Source organism: Abramis brama (assembly GCF_963993115.1).
Source record: "Abramis brama genome assembly, chromosome: 8".
In the NCBI taxonomy this organism is placed as follows: Eukaryota; Metazoa; Chordata; class Actinopteri; order Cypriniformes; family Leuciscidae; genus Abramis; species Abramis brama.
The window spans coordinates 39,651,197-39,668,169 of record NC_139970.1 but is presented as its reverse complement, the minus strand read 5'-3'; the positions used below and the strand labels follow the sequence as shown (position 1 = coordinate 39,668,169).

Here is a 16,973-nt window from a genome sequence, read left to right as displayed (position 1 = left end):
GTACAAACTGTATATTCTATTCCCTTACACTAACCCTATCCCTAAACCTACCCATCACAGAAAACTTTCTGCAATTTCACATTTTCAAAAAAACATCACTTTTTTGATTTATAAGCCGTTTTCCTCATGGGGACCAAAAAATGTCCCCACACGAACAAGGATTTCGGATATTGCCATCCTTGTGGGGACATTTTGGCCCCATAATGTAGGGTTTACCAGGCCACACACACACGCACACACACACACACACACACACACATATCCGCTTCACACTAAAACTCATTTTACGGTTGATCAAGTCTGTGGTCAGTGGTCAGATCTATATTTTAGTAAATGTGATGCGTTTTAATATAGATGAAGCACAGTTTGAAGAAGTTTTATTTTTTTAAGATCTGCCAATAAATAAAGAGTCACCATTATATGCCAAAAGTATGATCACTCTCTCATTATTTTTGTTGAAGCATGATATGAAGTTTTCCTAGGCTGCAGAACTTCCAACAATTTAAATGTGTTTTCAAGGCTGAGAGTGCTAATATACTTAGTTTGAATGAATAGGAACCCAACAGGTTTTGAGCATGCATTTAGGAAAAAAATGCAGTTTTAAATTAATCTCACTGGCTGTGTTTAATTTCACCAACTCAGACTGTATTTTTTCTTTTCCCAAAGATTTGCAGGCACAGCTGATTTCCTTATTATGAGACTAAGTGCGGTTAGTACATATTTAAGCTAAGCTCTTAAACAGAGCGTCTGCTACGGTTTCATCACAGTTGTTGCAGGATTGGTGTTTGAATTGCGTTTTGGAGTTCAGCTGTGCAAAGCTGAGTTTTATTATGGTCTGTTTGTGTGGCTGGCAGTCTAACTGTTACGTAATAAACGTGTCTACACATCAAGCTGGCTTCAATTAAAAACCTTCTTGCGATGGATGGCTGGGCCTCTCTATATTATGTGGCTAGAAACCAGTAGCTTTGCCAACAAAATGAGACGGTTAACCCTTTCAGCACGCTGTAGCTTAGTTCTCATCATTGCGTTCACAGAGACACTGCACTGTCATCACAATGCTAGGCTTTTACTGTCACCATCTGTTAACACATGACACCAGAGGTGCACTTTTCGTGTTTCCCCTCTGAAGGATTTAACTACCTGAGGACTGTTTGTTCACGTGTGTGGTCATCCGGATGTTTTTGTCGTGTTATTTTGATACAGTGGCAAAAGCCATGGCTCACTCACAGATAAGTTGGAATTGAAAATGATATGGAAATGTCCGTTGAAGATGATTCCTGATCATCACATACTGACTCTGGACAGTATTCTGCTGTGGAATAATGCTTTTTTCTTGGCCTTTTATACTCATATTGATGGGGTTGGTAGATTGAGGACAGGAAATGATGCTGAGAAAAGAGGGATTGGGATCAGGAAATGCCAAACCTGAACTCCTGTCTCCTGCAGGAATGTACTATTCAGTGAGGCCTGGAGTAAAAAAATACTTTAAAATTCTCAGTAGCGATTTACTGTAAATTCAATGATTTTGAATCAGAATAAATTACAAACATGATGTCCTAACGCTTTACAATATAATTTTGTTATTAATAATAATATTATATCTAATTTAAAAGTATATTTTGCATTAAAAAAATAAAAGCATACTTTAAGGGCCATAAAGGTTTTTTTTTACAAGTACTGGTATTTTACAATTACACTGCCATTATTTTCATGATTATTAAGCTTTCCTTCTCATAATTATTTTTCCAATTTTTTTATTATTTTTTTATTTAATAATATTATTATTGTGATCTGTAAAGCATTCATTAAGCAGTAAATACTGCCATGTAAATTACTTTAATAATTTGAAAAATAATTTTTTTCACCGTACAGTAATAAGACAGATTTTTTCTCAGTCAGGGTCAGGAAACTTTAAACAAAGATCCAGTTTTTTTTATTTTTGGTTAATGCATTTTACCAAAAGAGCCACAGCAATAAATAAGTAAATAAATACAAATTTTATATATATATATATACAATGGGGAGAACAAGTATTTGATACACTGCAGATTTTCCAGGTTTTCCCACTTACAAAGCATGTAGAAGTCTGTAATTTTTTATCATAGGTACTCTTCAACTGTGAGTGACGGAATCTAAAACAAAAATCACATTGTATGATTTTAAGTAATTAATTTGCATTTTATTGCGTGACACAAGTATTTGATACATCAGAAAAGCAGAACTTAATATTTGGTACAGAAACCTTTGTTTGCAATTACAGAGATCATACGTTTCCTGTAGTTCTTGACCAGGTTTGCACACACTGCAGCAGGGATTTTGGCCCACTCCTCCATACAGACCTTCTCCAGATCCATCAGGTTTCGGGGCTGTTGCTGGGCAATACGGACTTTCAGCTCCCTCCAAAGATTCTCTATTGGGTTCAGGTCTGAAGACTGGCTAGGCCACTCCAGGACCTTGAGATGCTTCTTACGGAGCCACTCCTTAGTTGCCCTGGCTGTGTGTTTCAGGTCGTTGTCATGCTGGAAGACCCAGCCACGACCCATCTAAAATGCTCTTACTGAGGGAAGGAGGTTGTTGGCCAAGATCTCGCGATACATGGCCGCATCCATCCTCCCCTCAATACTGTGCAGTCGTCATGTCCCCTTTGCAGAAAAGCATCCCCAAAGCATGATGTTTCCACCTCCATGCTTCACGGTTGGGATGGTGTTCTTGGGGTTGTACTCATCCTTCTTCTTCCTCTATACACGGCGAGTGGAGTTTAGACCAAAAAGCTCTATTTCAGACGGGCCTGGACATGCGCTGGCTTGAGCAGGGGGACCTTGCGTGCGCTGCAGGATTTTAATCCATGGCGCCGTAGTGTGTTACTAATGGTTTTCTTTGAGACTGTGGTCCCAGCTCTCTTCAGGTCATTGACCAGGTCCTGCCGTGTAGTTCTGGGCTGATCCCTCACCTTCCTCATGATCATTGATGCCCCACGAGGTGAGATCTTGCATGGTGCCCCAGACCCAGGGAGATTGACCATCATCTTCAACTTCTTCCATTTTCTAATAATTGCACCAACAGTTGTTGCCTTCTCACCAAGCTGCTTGCCTATTGTCCTGTAGCCCATCCCAGCCTTGTGCAGGTCTACAATTTTATCCCTGATGTCCTTACACAGCTCTCTGGTCTTGGCCATTGTGGAGAGGTTGGAGTCTGTTTGATTGAGTGTGTGGACAGGTGTCTTTTATACAGGTAACGAGTTCAAACAGGTGCAGTTAATACAGGTAATGAGTGGAGAACAGGAGGGCTTCTTAAAGAAAAACTAACATGTCTGTGAGAGCCGGAATTCTTACTGGTTGGTAGGTGATCAAATACTTATGTCATGCAATAAAATGAAAATTAATTATTTAAAAATCATACAGTGTGATTTTCTGGATTTTTGTTTTAGATTCCGTCTCTCACAGTTGAAGTGTACCTATGATAAAAAATTACAGACCTCTACATGCTTTGTAAGTAGGAAAACCTGCAAAATCGGCAGTGTATCAAATACTTGTTCTTTCCACTATATATATATTTTATATATAATATAACAATTTTCTTTTTAATAGCATTTCAATGATAGTAAATTTATTAGATCCATAGACGACTAAAAGCGTACAAATATGCAACAAACAATAAATAAGTTGCAATATGGAATTATTTGTGCAGGGCTTTCACTGTGAGGTTGAGTTACCAACTGAGGAACATAAATCCCCTAAATTCTTTAGTTTCCTGACCGCTGCATTACAGTAATCAAAATTGATGTTTGGTTGTCATGATAATAATATCACAATACAGCAAAATTAGATTTAATATTCTTTAGGCAAAATATAATAGTGAACGATTAACTCTGAAAATGTTCTTGACAAGGTTTGTGAGATTTACCCAGACACAAAGGAAACATTCTCTGCTACAGCTAGTTTACACACACACACACACAGGGTGCAGATGGTAGGGGATGGGTTCGGAGCGCCGAATTTGGCAGCACTTTATTTCAATGGCCCACTTTAGACATTCTACTATCTGTAAGTAACTTTGCATGTAAATGTCAACTTATTCTACTAACCCTAACAGTCTACTAATACTCTTAGAGTTAGTTGATATGTAGTTTCAAAGTTACTTATAGTTAGTAGAGTATCTAAAGTGGACCATCAAAATGTAACCCTGACTGACCAGGGCCTTTAGCATTGTCCTAATCGCACATTACAGTGCTCCTGTATATAAACTGTTATGCACATCTGATACCTTAGATCTGCTGTCATGAGATGTGTGCATGTTTCATCACAGATCACAGGGCAGATCAGTCTGCTGTATACATACAGAATGTGTCCATATTATGTAAACAGACTTTAGATTTGTCCCTTCAGATCCCTGGAATTAAATTGCTTTGACTCCAAACTCATTGCACAATAGAAAATGTCAGATCTTATGAAAGGCCTGTGTGCACATCATGCCCAGAATGTTCCTGAATTGTTCGTCCAGTTTTACACAGAGACTCAGTTGTTCAGCGTGTGTCTTCTGTAGGCTGTTTTGTCAGGCTGTGTTCAGGGCCTTCAGGAGGATTCACATATAGCCAATCATAACATTTCACCTTCGACCTTTGCCTTCACACCCACGACATGCCTGCAGCTGCTTTCCAGATCCCTCTCGTCGTCTGTGTTTGTCTTTAGATTTAACTACCGTGGAGAGGAGCACGAGGACTCGTTTAGCGGCCGATCAACACTCCACCTCCTCTCCCATACACTTTACAAGACAAGATTGTCCTGTTTCTCCTGCATTCCTGAGGCCTACGTGCATAGCTCAGAACGGGTTAGATATTCCCCCCTAAATAGCTCTCAGTGACCTGTGACAGATGGCGGTGGTCTTGATATTTACGAGACTGAGAGTCCAGTTATGTGCACCCGTCTTCTATTAACGCTGATTGAGAAACCTTTTGGGATTTCCTCACGTAGTTACTGGTTTGATGGATACCTGGTCAGGGATCCATATGTAAACTTTTAATAGAGCCATGTTTCCACAAGGACATAACTGACGACATTACGGCATAACCTGCATATACAATTCTTATGAGTTAACAGGGTAAAATGGAGAAATGCTGCTCCATTTGCCTTGAATCGGTTAATCTTGAAGAGTTGGTCCTGCTGAATGTATTCAGATCATTTTAAAGTGGTCCTATTGTGCTTTTTTACATTTTCAACTTTCTTTAGTGTGTAATGTTGCTGTTTGAGCATGAAAAAAGCTCTGCAAAGTTACAAAGTCCACTCCAAAGGGAGTTATTCTCTATATCAGTGTCACTGTTTCTGAACTCCCCGAAACGTCTTGACTGTAGCCTTGAGTTTTCTTCTGGGAACATAATCCCTCATTTAAATAATTACCGTCCGAAGCATACGCAAGAAAAGGGCAACACCTGGTTGAGTTGCATTAGTAGTGTGTTAAAACTCGTAGTTACAGTGAGGGGTGTGACATTTCCCAAACACGCTCGAAGCGGTTGGCCAATCACAACACATTGGTCCAGTCGACCAATCAGAGCACGCTGTGCTCTTCAGAAGGAGGGACTTCATAGACCTTATTCAGAGCAGCGCCATGACAGGTATGAAAGTGAGGCTATGAGGGATAGACTTGCTGTGTTTCCAATTGCATCCTCTGTAAAAAGCTGTATAAAGCTCCTAGATTACTTACAATTTTCCACAGCTTTTATTGTCGGGAGTTTTTTGTCAACTGAAATTTCTTGGAAAGTTATTTTTCCAGTGTTTCGAGCAGAACAATCCAAAAAACATATTAAATAACAGTACAGCCCATTGAAGAGATGCATGTCTGTCCTTCACAGCCTCGCTTTCATTCCCATTAAAAATCAAAGATGGCGCTGCTGTGAATAAGGTCTATAGAAACAGAAACTAAACATAGTGTTACTGACAGACTGGGATGAAAGGTGCTGCAACAATGTGAAAAATAAGTATTAAAGTGTATAAGAGGTCCCCTTGAAATGATCTGGAATCTGATTGCAAATGTTATGACTGCTAATAACGGCTGCTGTTTGAGTTGAATGTTTCTCAATGCATTTTTTGTTTTCTGTGGGAGCTTTACAAATTATCCCCTAAACTTAATGAATTGTGTTATCAATTGCTGTAAAGGATCTGTACTCTTTTCACATGCTTTATGAGTTAACTAAAGATATAGCCAATGATACATGAGATATTCTCATAGAAACAGGACTACATGTGAGCGGAACCACAACATGCAGAATCCTTCTGATTTTCAAAGCGCCTCATTTAGTTTTGATTCAGTAATTCATTGTTTTGGTTCTCCAGAGCTCTCTGAGGACTAATGATGAAGTGTGTGATGAGGAGCTGGTGTGCGCGGTCTGTGTGCGTAAGTGTGTGGAGCGGATAGCCCGGGCCAGTTCCCAACCGCAGTCAGCCGCTACATGCCTATCAAAGAGCCGCCCTCGTTTCGCCCAGTCTGTTCCCAGCGCTTTGAGCGGGGCTTGATTGCTTTTCCTTAAAGGCAACGTAAGCGGTAACGAAATGTTACCCATCAATGGCCTCATGCTGGAGTCACGTGGAGAGCTGCGTGCACACAGCATGTCTTTCTCAGACTGGGATCGAGCAGGTGCCCACATTCAAAACAGGAAAAATATTCCCAAAATATCATCTTGGTTAAGTATTCTCCAAACAGTGCTTTCCGACTACATCCGATTCTATGGAAGGATTGCGACTTTTTATCTTGCAATTCAGACTTTATAACTCGCAGTTGTGAATTTAGATCCCGCAGTTCTTCGAGAAAAAGTCAGAATTGCGAGTTTATATCTCGTTTAAATACTTTTGTCTTGCATTTGACTTTTTTTCTCAGAATTGTGAGATGTCAGAGGAAAAAAGTCAGAAATCTGAGATACAAGTTTTTTTTTCTGTGGCAGAAACAAGCTTCCATTCAATTTTGATTTGGTTTTAAAATCCAGTTTTAAGACTGACTCTCTTTGTGAGTCAGTAATGAAATTACTTGCAAAATTGCTTATGCTTTTCTATTTGTACATCGCTTGGGATAAGCGATATATTCACAAATGTAAATGCGTAATTGAAACTGAATCTGTTTTCACCTTTCATACCACAGTTGGATGTGGTTTTGAACAGGATTGTAAAAATGCAGCTTTTTGCTTCTCATATTGCAAACAACTAAAATGATTTGAGGCAGATAGTCCAAAAATCTAATACATTTTTAGATTTTTTTTTGCTGACTGTCTGAACAAAAAGTGGTAGCTGCTTGTGAGAATTTAGTTGGAGTAGATGTGATGAGGTTTCTTTCTTTCTTTTCACTGTGCTTTAATCGCACAAGGCTTTCTCATCTCTGCCTTTATATAAGAGGACCATCAAAACCATTTTAATGCATATTTAATGTCCTGCACTTACCTTACCCAGGCTCCATTAGCAGAGAGCTCTTGTGATGAGCGCCTATAAAGTCAAACACAGCACTTTGTCTTCTTCTCAAGTGCTTACACAGTGTTTTCTGAGTAACCCTTGACCAAAGTCACAGTGACCGCACAATTCATCAAAACCTGAATCGCATTCATGCAACTTTATTGGCATGGTACAAACATATCGGTATTATTAAAAGAAATGTATTTATTTTATTATTTTATTATTATAAAAACAGTAATATTTTTAAAATAATATTACAATTTTATTTGAATATATTTTAAAATACAGTTTATTCCTGTGATGACGAAGCTGAATTTTCAGCATCATTACTCCAGTCTTCAGTGTCACATGATATAATCATATTACAAATCATTCTAATATGCTGATTTGATGCTCAAGAAACATTTATTATGTTTAACAGTTGTGCTGCTTCATTTTTTGTGTGTGTGGAAATTTTACTTTTTTAAAGGATTTTTTGATGAATAAAAAGTTCAAAAGAATAGCATTTAATTGAAATTTATCTTGTGTAACATTTATACATTTCCTTACTGCCATTTTAATGCATCCTTCCTGAATAAAAGTATTATTTTCTTTAAAAAAAAACACTTAAGTGTATATACATATGTATAACTTTCTATTATTTATTTATTTTATTATATTTTTCTTATTTATTTTAATAATGCATTAGTATTTTAATAATAGCTATGAACACGTATGCACACAATGAATTGTTTGGACTAACAGATAGTCAAGTTTATGAATTCTTTTAGTGAAGAAGCACGTCTAGAAAGCATTTTAGCATTCAATTTAATGGAACTGAACATCATGACAATAATTTGGTCCCAGTCATTTAGGCCTGTTGCTCAGTATTGAAGGTTTTTTTTTTGGTTTTTTTTCAGGTTTGATGTCCTTCATGTGCTAAAGCAATCATTGAGGAGCTCTAAGGGTTTACAGCACTTAAATTGTTCAAACATAGCAATTGTTTAGAAAAAAACCCAGCATATAATGTAAATGCAGATGAGCTCAGATGAATTAGACAGCTGTGGCGATCTAAACCACATTCGTTCACAAGAGTATGATTCAGTTGTGGGAGTGTTTTTGCGGCAGGTGTTAAAGCGATGATCGCATCGTGTGTTTAGATTCACAGCAGTGGGTGTTTGTCATTTACTGGATATCAGTCGTGTCACATTGTCAGGATTTCTGTTTGCTGACTGGTAGTCTGTTTCTGACCGACTTAGACAAACATATTCATTCATATCCTGCAGACGCACCATGTGAAGTTTATACAGCCCTTCCGTGAACCTTTTTTTTCTCTTTCCTCTTGGTTTTATCTCATTCCATGTCCTTGAAAGCTCAGACTATCACTCACAAAGCAGCAATGTATGAAGTCGCAGAACTATTGATCTTTTTTTAACATTCAGCACATTTAGATAAAATAGATTTAGATCGATTTTAGATGAAATCATTAATGTAGACGATTAATGAACAGCTTGAACAAGGAAAAGATCTTAAACCCCTTCCCCATTCTGGTAATTTAACATGTTTATCACACACATTTATTAAGGGACCTTGGTATTTCTGAAACTTTACCCTACCTTACTCTTTAAATACTCCAAGTAAACAGTCCATGCTTTGCTACTTGAATCATCCATCACAAAAGATTGTCTGCTTTTTCCGCCCACCATGAGCCAATATGTTATGCTTGTATAAGTCTATTTTATTTAATTTATTTTTTTAGTACTTTTTATGAAAGAAATAGGCTACTTAAGACTGACTGACTGACTGACTGACTGACTGACTGACTGACTGACTGACTGACATACATACATGCATACATACATACTGAAACTGCATTGACAATTTTCCGAAAACATCTCCCAGTACTGCGTCTTTCCCATCTCCAAGTGGCAAGAGGTCATTCTGGAAAAATGTGTGTGGGTGTGTATGCTAATATGTGATTTTTAAAAACATGCATTTATTTTTTATTTTTTTCCTTGTCTACCACCATTATCAGTACCACCAGTTAAGAAAATTGTTTTATGCATTCTCCTTAAAGCATTCACTTGCAGCACCTTGAATGCATCAACCATTGACTAACCAGAGTAATGTGTAATGCAATATCAGGTAGGCCTACTGTTTTGCCTACTGACTATTGGGAAACACTATAACCCCTCCTTATTGAATTTGGGACAGTGAGAATTTGGGACAGTCTGTTTGAGAGGGTTATGTTCCATCTAGTAAGCTGCCTTGTTGCGTAGTGTCTACATAGACAGCTGTCGTCTTAGTGAAGTGACCACCTGGTTATTGTGGACTACTTTGACTACTATAAATTGAAATTGACTACTATATACTATGTAAATACTGATTTACATTAGTTAGAAAGTCTGTTTGCTGTGACGTATGACACATAATAACATGCTTTAAAATTGGCAGTAAGCTTTGTGACCGGCTCTGTGACTGGCACTCAAAATGTGGGGCAGGTGGTCACCGTACTTCTAGACCCCTTCATAACTGCAGGAACCTCATAAGAGACTGATTCGGAAAGCTCTACGTAGACAGCAACTTTCTGCATTACACAGTTGCACAGTTGATTTTGTTAGAATTTAGCATCGTGCAAAGATTAACTTTTACATTTACATTTAGTCATTTAGCAGACGCTTTTGTCCAAAGCGACTTACAAATTAGGACTAAATTAAGCGAGTCATCGTGAAGAGGCAAAAAACAACGCAAGAAGTGCTCAAAATACGAAGTTCAGGCATTGTTCAGAGTAGCATAAGCCCGATAAGCGAGGATATAAAGAAAAAGGAAAGAATGGATAAAAGTACATTTTCTTAAAGTACATTTAATTATATATATTTTTTTATATAATATATAATATAATTTTATACAATCTAAATCTCTTGCTCGTTTGTTTAGCGAGTTTTTCATTATGAGATTGCCTTCAGTGTAAAGGATGCATGCTGCTGTAGAATTTGGCCAGCATAAGGTTCTTAGAAGTGTCTGCTGGAACAATCTTTGTGTCATTCAAATGATGCCTTTAAATGTTGCCTATGTAGGCATCTCACTGGGTTTTGGAGCACAGCCAGGGAGTTAGTGAAGGATAACAAGCCTATCCGACAAAGAAAGCCCCAGTGATGTCACTCTAGTAGACACCAGACACACAGCTGGGCGAGGATAAATTCACACCCACCTTACTAGGGGTGTTGTACATCCAACGAGAAGGAAAGAGTCATGTCATCTTTAGCAGAACAGTTTCAGTAGAACGGGAGGTGGAGAAAGAGGAGAAAGCTTTCTGATCCAGAACTACTCCCACAGCTCGCTAATGTTGAGCTGCTGGGGCTCGAGAGCAAGAAAACAGAGACACTTTTTAAAACTTTCTTCTTGGACACTTACAGAGTGCATTAAGGCAGGTAGGGGCATTTCCTTACGGTTCTTTTTGTGATTTTTGAGCTTTGAATAACTTCTAGAGCGCGTAAGCATGTGTTCACATCCTGCTATTTTTATGGGTGATGATTAGGGATAAACGCAAGCTGCTGATGATGTGATATCACCCATGTCTGCAAACAGGTGATAAAAAGCTTGCCGAAATAGAAAGCGATTTCTTTTTCATGAAAGAGGCATGTCTGATTCCACATTGAGATGCAGGACTCTAATGACAGCGACAGCGACAGCTCCTCTGATGTCAGTATTAAGTCATGAGGTGTTTTTGAGGTGCAAATAAAACATGAGATCCGTTCGGCTCATCTGAGATGACACCGTTGAAGTTTTAACCTGCTGAGTGGTTTATACAAGGCTACTCTGTGGCTCAGGGTGGGGGTTATTTTGGAGTACTAGGGCGCTGGGAGATGTTTGAAACAGCTGGGGGATTGTTAGGGGAAACTCTGTGGGGAAAATTCATTTTTTCCATGCAATGCTGTTAAACTAAAATTCTGGCGCTAAGCCTGGTCACACAGAGGAAAAATAAAAATAGACATCTCAGTTTTGACTTTCAAATTCATTCCTACAATGTTTGGCTTTAAGGATGTCAAATGTACTGTTGGTACTGTTGTACTTTGGTACCAAAGCAATAGAGGAAAAACAAAAAAATACAGTCTTTCTACAGTGTTGAAACTGAATAATAGGTAGCTGCTTTTGAACATCCTTGTGTTAATATGCATCAATAATTTAAATATGTCTCTAATGCTCACTAAGGCTGCATGTATTTGATCAAAAATACAGTAAAAAGAAAAGTCTAATATTATTGTGGTACCTAGGTATTGCAGTGTAAATGTGTAATGTTTATTGTGCTGTTAATACAAATCAAATAATATTGACAAGAATTGCCACTAACTGTCGTACCATTTACTTGAATAAGTACTTGGAAAAGTATTCAATTAATTGAGAGATCATGTGTCATTATTTTAAATTAATTGTATTTTTATTGTTTTATTTTTTAAATAAAGTGTGTTTAATAGAATAATAGGTGTTGCTGATAAATTAAAATTGGTTTTGAAAATGGAATACTGCTTTTATCGTGACTATACAGATTTATACTAAGCTGATATGAGGCATATGGATAGTTTTTCATCGGGTCAATAGACCAATTTACATTTGATGTGCAACAAACATCAAAGTTGGCAGCATTTGACAGACATCAGCTTGTGTACTCTCGTGTTTAACCTCCTCTCAAACCAGTAGGTCACATAGCTGCATGTGACATGGGGCCAAAGGTGATCATTGAATTTGTTGCAAGAAGACATCTACAACCTAAAGGTCAACAGGTCACTTGAGGTAACCCCGGATGTCTATTTTTAAGGAGCTTGAGGGAACTGTTAGTCTCAAACTGCACAAGTCATAGTTTAGCAGGTTAGTGGCATCAGCTCTTTGAAATAAAATTTTGAGGCGCTTAGTAGCAAGTAAACTAGATATTCACTGTGTATTTAACTTTGTTTTATGTCTGTGAAATAATAATCTGGATTTTTTTTATATATATATATATATAGGAAATAACTGGAAATGTGTCAGTTTAGTCAAGTGGAAATTTGTTATTTGTTGGAATATCAGCATTAAATTATCTTGTGTTCAAGGTTTGTAATGTGAAAGTAAATGTTACCCTGTTACCTTTCTGAAGATGTTTTCAATATCTCATTCTACAGTATATTGAAAATTAATAACAATGCAATTTATTAATAATTAAGCACATTATTTGTTTGGTAGAATGTTTACAAATGTGACCCTGGACCACAAAACCAGTCTTATGGGTATTTTTTTTTAAAATTGAGATTTATGCATCATCTGAAAGCTGAATACATAATCTTTCCATTGATGTATGGTTTGTTATGATAGGACAATATTTGGCCGAGATACGACTATTTGAAAATATATATTTGAGGGTACAGAAAAATTGAAATATTGAGAAAATCGCTTTTAAAGTTGTCCATTTCTATTGGCGATAGTGCTGCATCCATTCACAATTTTTTTTTTCCAAATATATTTAAGGTGGGAAATTTACAAAATATCTTCATGGAACATGATCTTTACTTAATATCCTAATGATTTTTGGCATAAAAGAAAAATCTATAATTTTGACCCATACAATGTTTTGTTGGCTATTGCCACATATATATACCCGTGTAACATACGACTGGTTTGTGAGCCACGGTCACAAATGTACAAAAATTTGACTTTTAAAAACACATCAAATTGGCAAAAGTATTTCATAGAGTGTATGTACTACTTTTAGAGGATAGCAATTCTGATTACAAAATGTATGCAGATTTGCAGATTACAGATTGTTGTTGTTGGTGTTTTCTATATAGCTGGTCATGGGCCAATACTTCTGCATCATTAATATGAGTTTTTCCCCTGCTGCATTTATTGTGTTATCATAATTTCAGATGAAACATCTCTAAATGGCACTTAAAAATAAGGCAAGCTGAGGTTGGTCACTTGACATTGGTTGCTTCTCATCTCGTTTGAGCATTTGTGGGTCAAACTTTATGCCAAAACTCACAAGTCCGACTGTTCATGACTAGGGAGCCACAGTCTCTCGTCTTCAGCTATTAGTGCTCTAGAGTGTCAAAAAACTGCACAGTAGAACCCAGAGTATTGTGCCCACTTTTCCCAGCTGTATTATCAGATTTGCGGCTCGACAGATCCTGCATTAAGACACCATGGGAAACTCGGCGTGAGTGTTTCAGGCTGGCTTTATCTGAATGAATGACATTTTGTCACAGTCTGTGGTTTTGAGGCTGTCTCATTCTCCCAAGCACACTGAACCGAACACAGCTCTTTTTTTTTTTCTGGGATTGCAATGCATTGATGATATCAAAAGTCCATTGCAGAGTGAACTGTCAAACAGTGGCTTAGTGGTTTTGGAAAGTCAGAAAACAGTTACAGTCTGTTATTAAAATCCATGACCACAGGGAAACAAGACACTGATTATTAAGAGCCAAAGATACATTGAAACACAGCCACCCCAAAATAGGTGTGTTATGTGTTTGTGTTAAGTGTCCGAGCATGTGTGTGTAAATGTGTGAGTATAGGAAATGATGCTACAATTCCAAGGAGACAGGAAATGGCTCCAATCTTGTATGTGGTGATTTTTCCACTGGTGAGTCACTGGCTTGGACTGGGAGCGTGGTTCCTCTCATGAGAGGCGCAAACTGACTCCTTGCGCGAGGTGGAGCTGCCATTCAGAGCATGTGTAGATACACGTGCATGTTTTAGGAGAGAATCCTTTATATGAAGTTGCTTTGACATATTCTGAGTGCTCACTTCATTAACTGTTTACATGGTTTAAAACAATCATGTTTAAAATAAGGGTTCGGCATAATTTTTCTCCAATAAAGACTACTTTTAGTGCCAGTTAAGGGATAGTTCACCCAAAAATGAAATTTCTGTCATCATTTACTCACCTTCTTGTGTTTCCAAACCTGTATACATGTATTTCTTCTGTGCAAAACAAAAACATATATTTTGAAAAATATATCAATGTTTACTGTCCATACAAAAAAAAAAAAAAAAAGTAAATATGGCCCAATACAACATTTGTTTTTGGGATAACTTTAACTGAAACTGGCCAAGAGAATAGTAGTTCCCAGCATGCTTTGCATGGGACTTGATTGGTGTTAGTAAATGTTGAAATTTAGTGCTACTGTAAGTGTTTTTGAATAAGATAAGAACAATTTTTTTTTAAAACTGCAATTGTGTTTAATGTCCAGATATGCTGAGATTTAGAATGCATTCTGTCATGTTGTTTTACCATTGTAGTGAAGAGTATAGCTTTTGCAATGTCCGAATACATAAAGAATGGGCTGAATGCTACTTTTTTACCTTGTTAATGCATGCTTTTGCTAACTTCATTAGCTGGTTGGACCTAATAGTACAATTAATTAATGTGATGCATAAATGTACAAATTAACCTGATATAACTTTGTGTTCTTAGGCACAATGTGAAGCGGCTTATTGCTTTTATATCTATATATGAAATAGCTGAACTCATTAAAGCATTCCGTTTTTCTTTTTGTCCTCTACAGACGTTATTCACACAGAAGGTCCATTGGATGGTAGTCTCTACGCTAAGGTTCGGAAGAAAGAGTCTTTGGAGGGAGGGGTCACAACTAATGGTCTCCCAGCTGCAGTCGATCATGCTTTACCTGCTGTAGACCAGACTCTACCACCAGTCGACCATGCCTTGTCTGTAAGCAGTGACTCGGGCAACTCCACTGCTTCCATCAAGACTGACCGCACAGATGAAGCCAGCCATCAGCCGACCTTGGTGAGTCAGCCGTCCTCCCAGCCTCTAAGCCCAGAGGAAAAACAGGAGCTAGACCAGTTGCTCAGTGGTTTGGAAGCACCAATGCATCGGATAGGTTACCAAAGCAGCTCTGGCAGCGGAGGCGGAGGAGTCCTACACCTCGTCCCTGCCCAGGTTCACGTCAACGGACACAACAACATAGATAGAGAGACAGATATACTTGATGATGACCTGCCCAACAGCCAGGAAGGGAACAGCGTGGACAGTCTCGGAACCCTCTCGTCATTTGAGGGCAGAGCAACTCCAGCTGATCTATACTACCAGTCGGAGACGGTTATTAATGGACAAGATGCGCCCTTCTTGGACAAGGGTGTCCACGAGAAAATGCCAGAGCCCAGAGTTCACAGCTCCTCTTCTGTCCAGGAGCACTTGGGGGTCTCTAGTGGCTACACCAACCAGAATGGCAACATCTACCGATCTCAATCATTAGGGACAACTCCGACCATGCCCAAAGCTCCCACACGCACAACGAGCAGTAGGGATGCAGTGCAGAGGGGATTGAATGTGTGGCAACAATATGGTGTTCCTGAGGTCCCAGTCACAGATGGGGTCACCTTTAACCCTGTACTAGAATCCCACAGCCTTCCAGAGTTCCCTCCCATGGCATCTCAACAAGAAATTGAACAGTCCATTGAGGCCCTCAACATGCTGATGCTGGACCTTGACCCAGCACTTACTCAAGTCCCCAAGTCCCATAGTGCCCCATCTGGAGAAGGTGGTGTAGTCACCACCCAGCCGTCTTTCTCTCAAACCAAGGCACGGCCGTCCTACCAGGCTGACGCAGCCATTCATGACCGTGGAGGGGCCACTTTGGCGGGATACCCAATGGCATTTCAACAGGTAGCCACAGAACCTCCACAACCCAATATGAACCAGCAGAGACCCACAGCCATATCCCAGCATGCTGCATTCCCTTCTGAGGCAGAAGGTCAGGCTCCCATGTCCAAGTCCACAATACCTTCCTCCACCTTTGAAGTTCTTCAGTTAAAACCCCTCAACATTTACCCCTCAAGTACCACATCCCAGTCCCCTGAGCCCCAGGAGACCCAGTGTAGCTACTCTACATCCTCATCCCCTCTGCCCAAAGAGTCTGAACCAGAAGATACCAACTACAAATTGGATGGTCTTGTAGCTCACCGTGTAGCTGGTAAGAGCAACCTTTAAAATACCTCTTTTAATACTTTTAGAGTCCGTTTACTTGCTCAAAGATACAATAGTGATGTAACATTGATCAACTCATGGGCAGTAACCAGCCAAGATTTTGAACCATTAGGCTACATTACTCTTGCATTTTTTTATGTATACAAAATGCAAATTGAAACAATTTATCAAGGGAAATATATTAAAGGAAAACATGTCCATGCCTGTCTTGAGTGCATGAGTTGAGCTTGTCTTTTACACTCAAGGCGGTGCCTTTTTTGGTGGAGTTTCTTTGTTGGCGTTGATATAAGCACCATGAGATCACAAAGAAAGCTTTGTCCAAAGTGCTTCTGGCTTAAGACTCAATATCAGACCGCATTTCTGTTTTGTGCCAAGCCAAAACTGAACATTTGTACATTACATCTGGAGAAGTGCCCAAACAACTGAGGGCTGTTATACGGCAGTGCACTTTTTTATGTTAACATTATCTGTTCAGCTTGAAAGTTTAAAACGATTGTCCTGGAAGCCTAGGTTTTTCCCTTGTGATGTTTTTAGAATAATGCCAGCACATTCGAGTTGTTTGTTGAACCAATCTTGTTTTGTTG

At 38.7% G+C, this 16,973-nt stretch overlaps 1 protein-coding gene across 16 annotated transcripts in view; it reads left to right on the top strand.

The window, feature by feature from the left end:
• Positions 1 to 16,973, top strand: part of tns1b (tensin 1b) — a 245,918-nt gene that overhangs the window by 194,813 nt on the left and 34,132 nt on the right. For all 16 annotated transcript variants that reach the window (XM_084123219.1, XM_084123216.1, XM_084123215.1 and 13 more), the window contains one exon: positions 14,948 to 16,375. In XM_084123219.1, the coding sequence (XP_083979345.1) occupies positions 14,948 to 16,375 (1,428 nt within the window). The remainder of the gene's footprint in view (positions 1 to 14,947; positions 16,376 to 16,973) is intronic.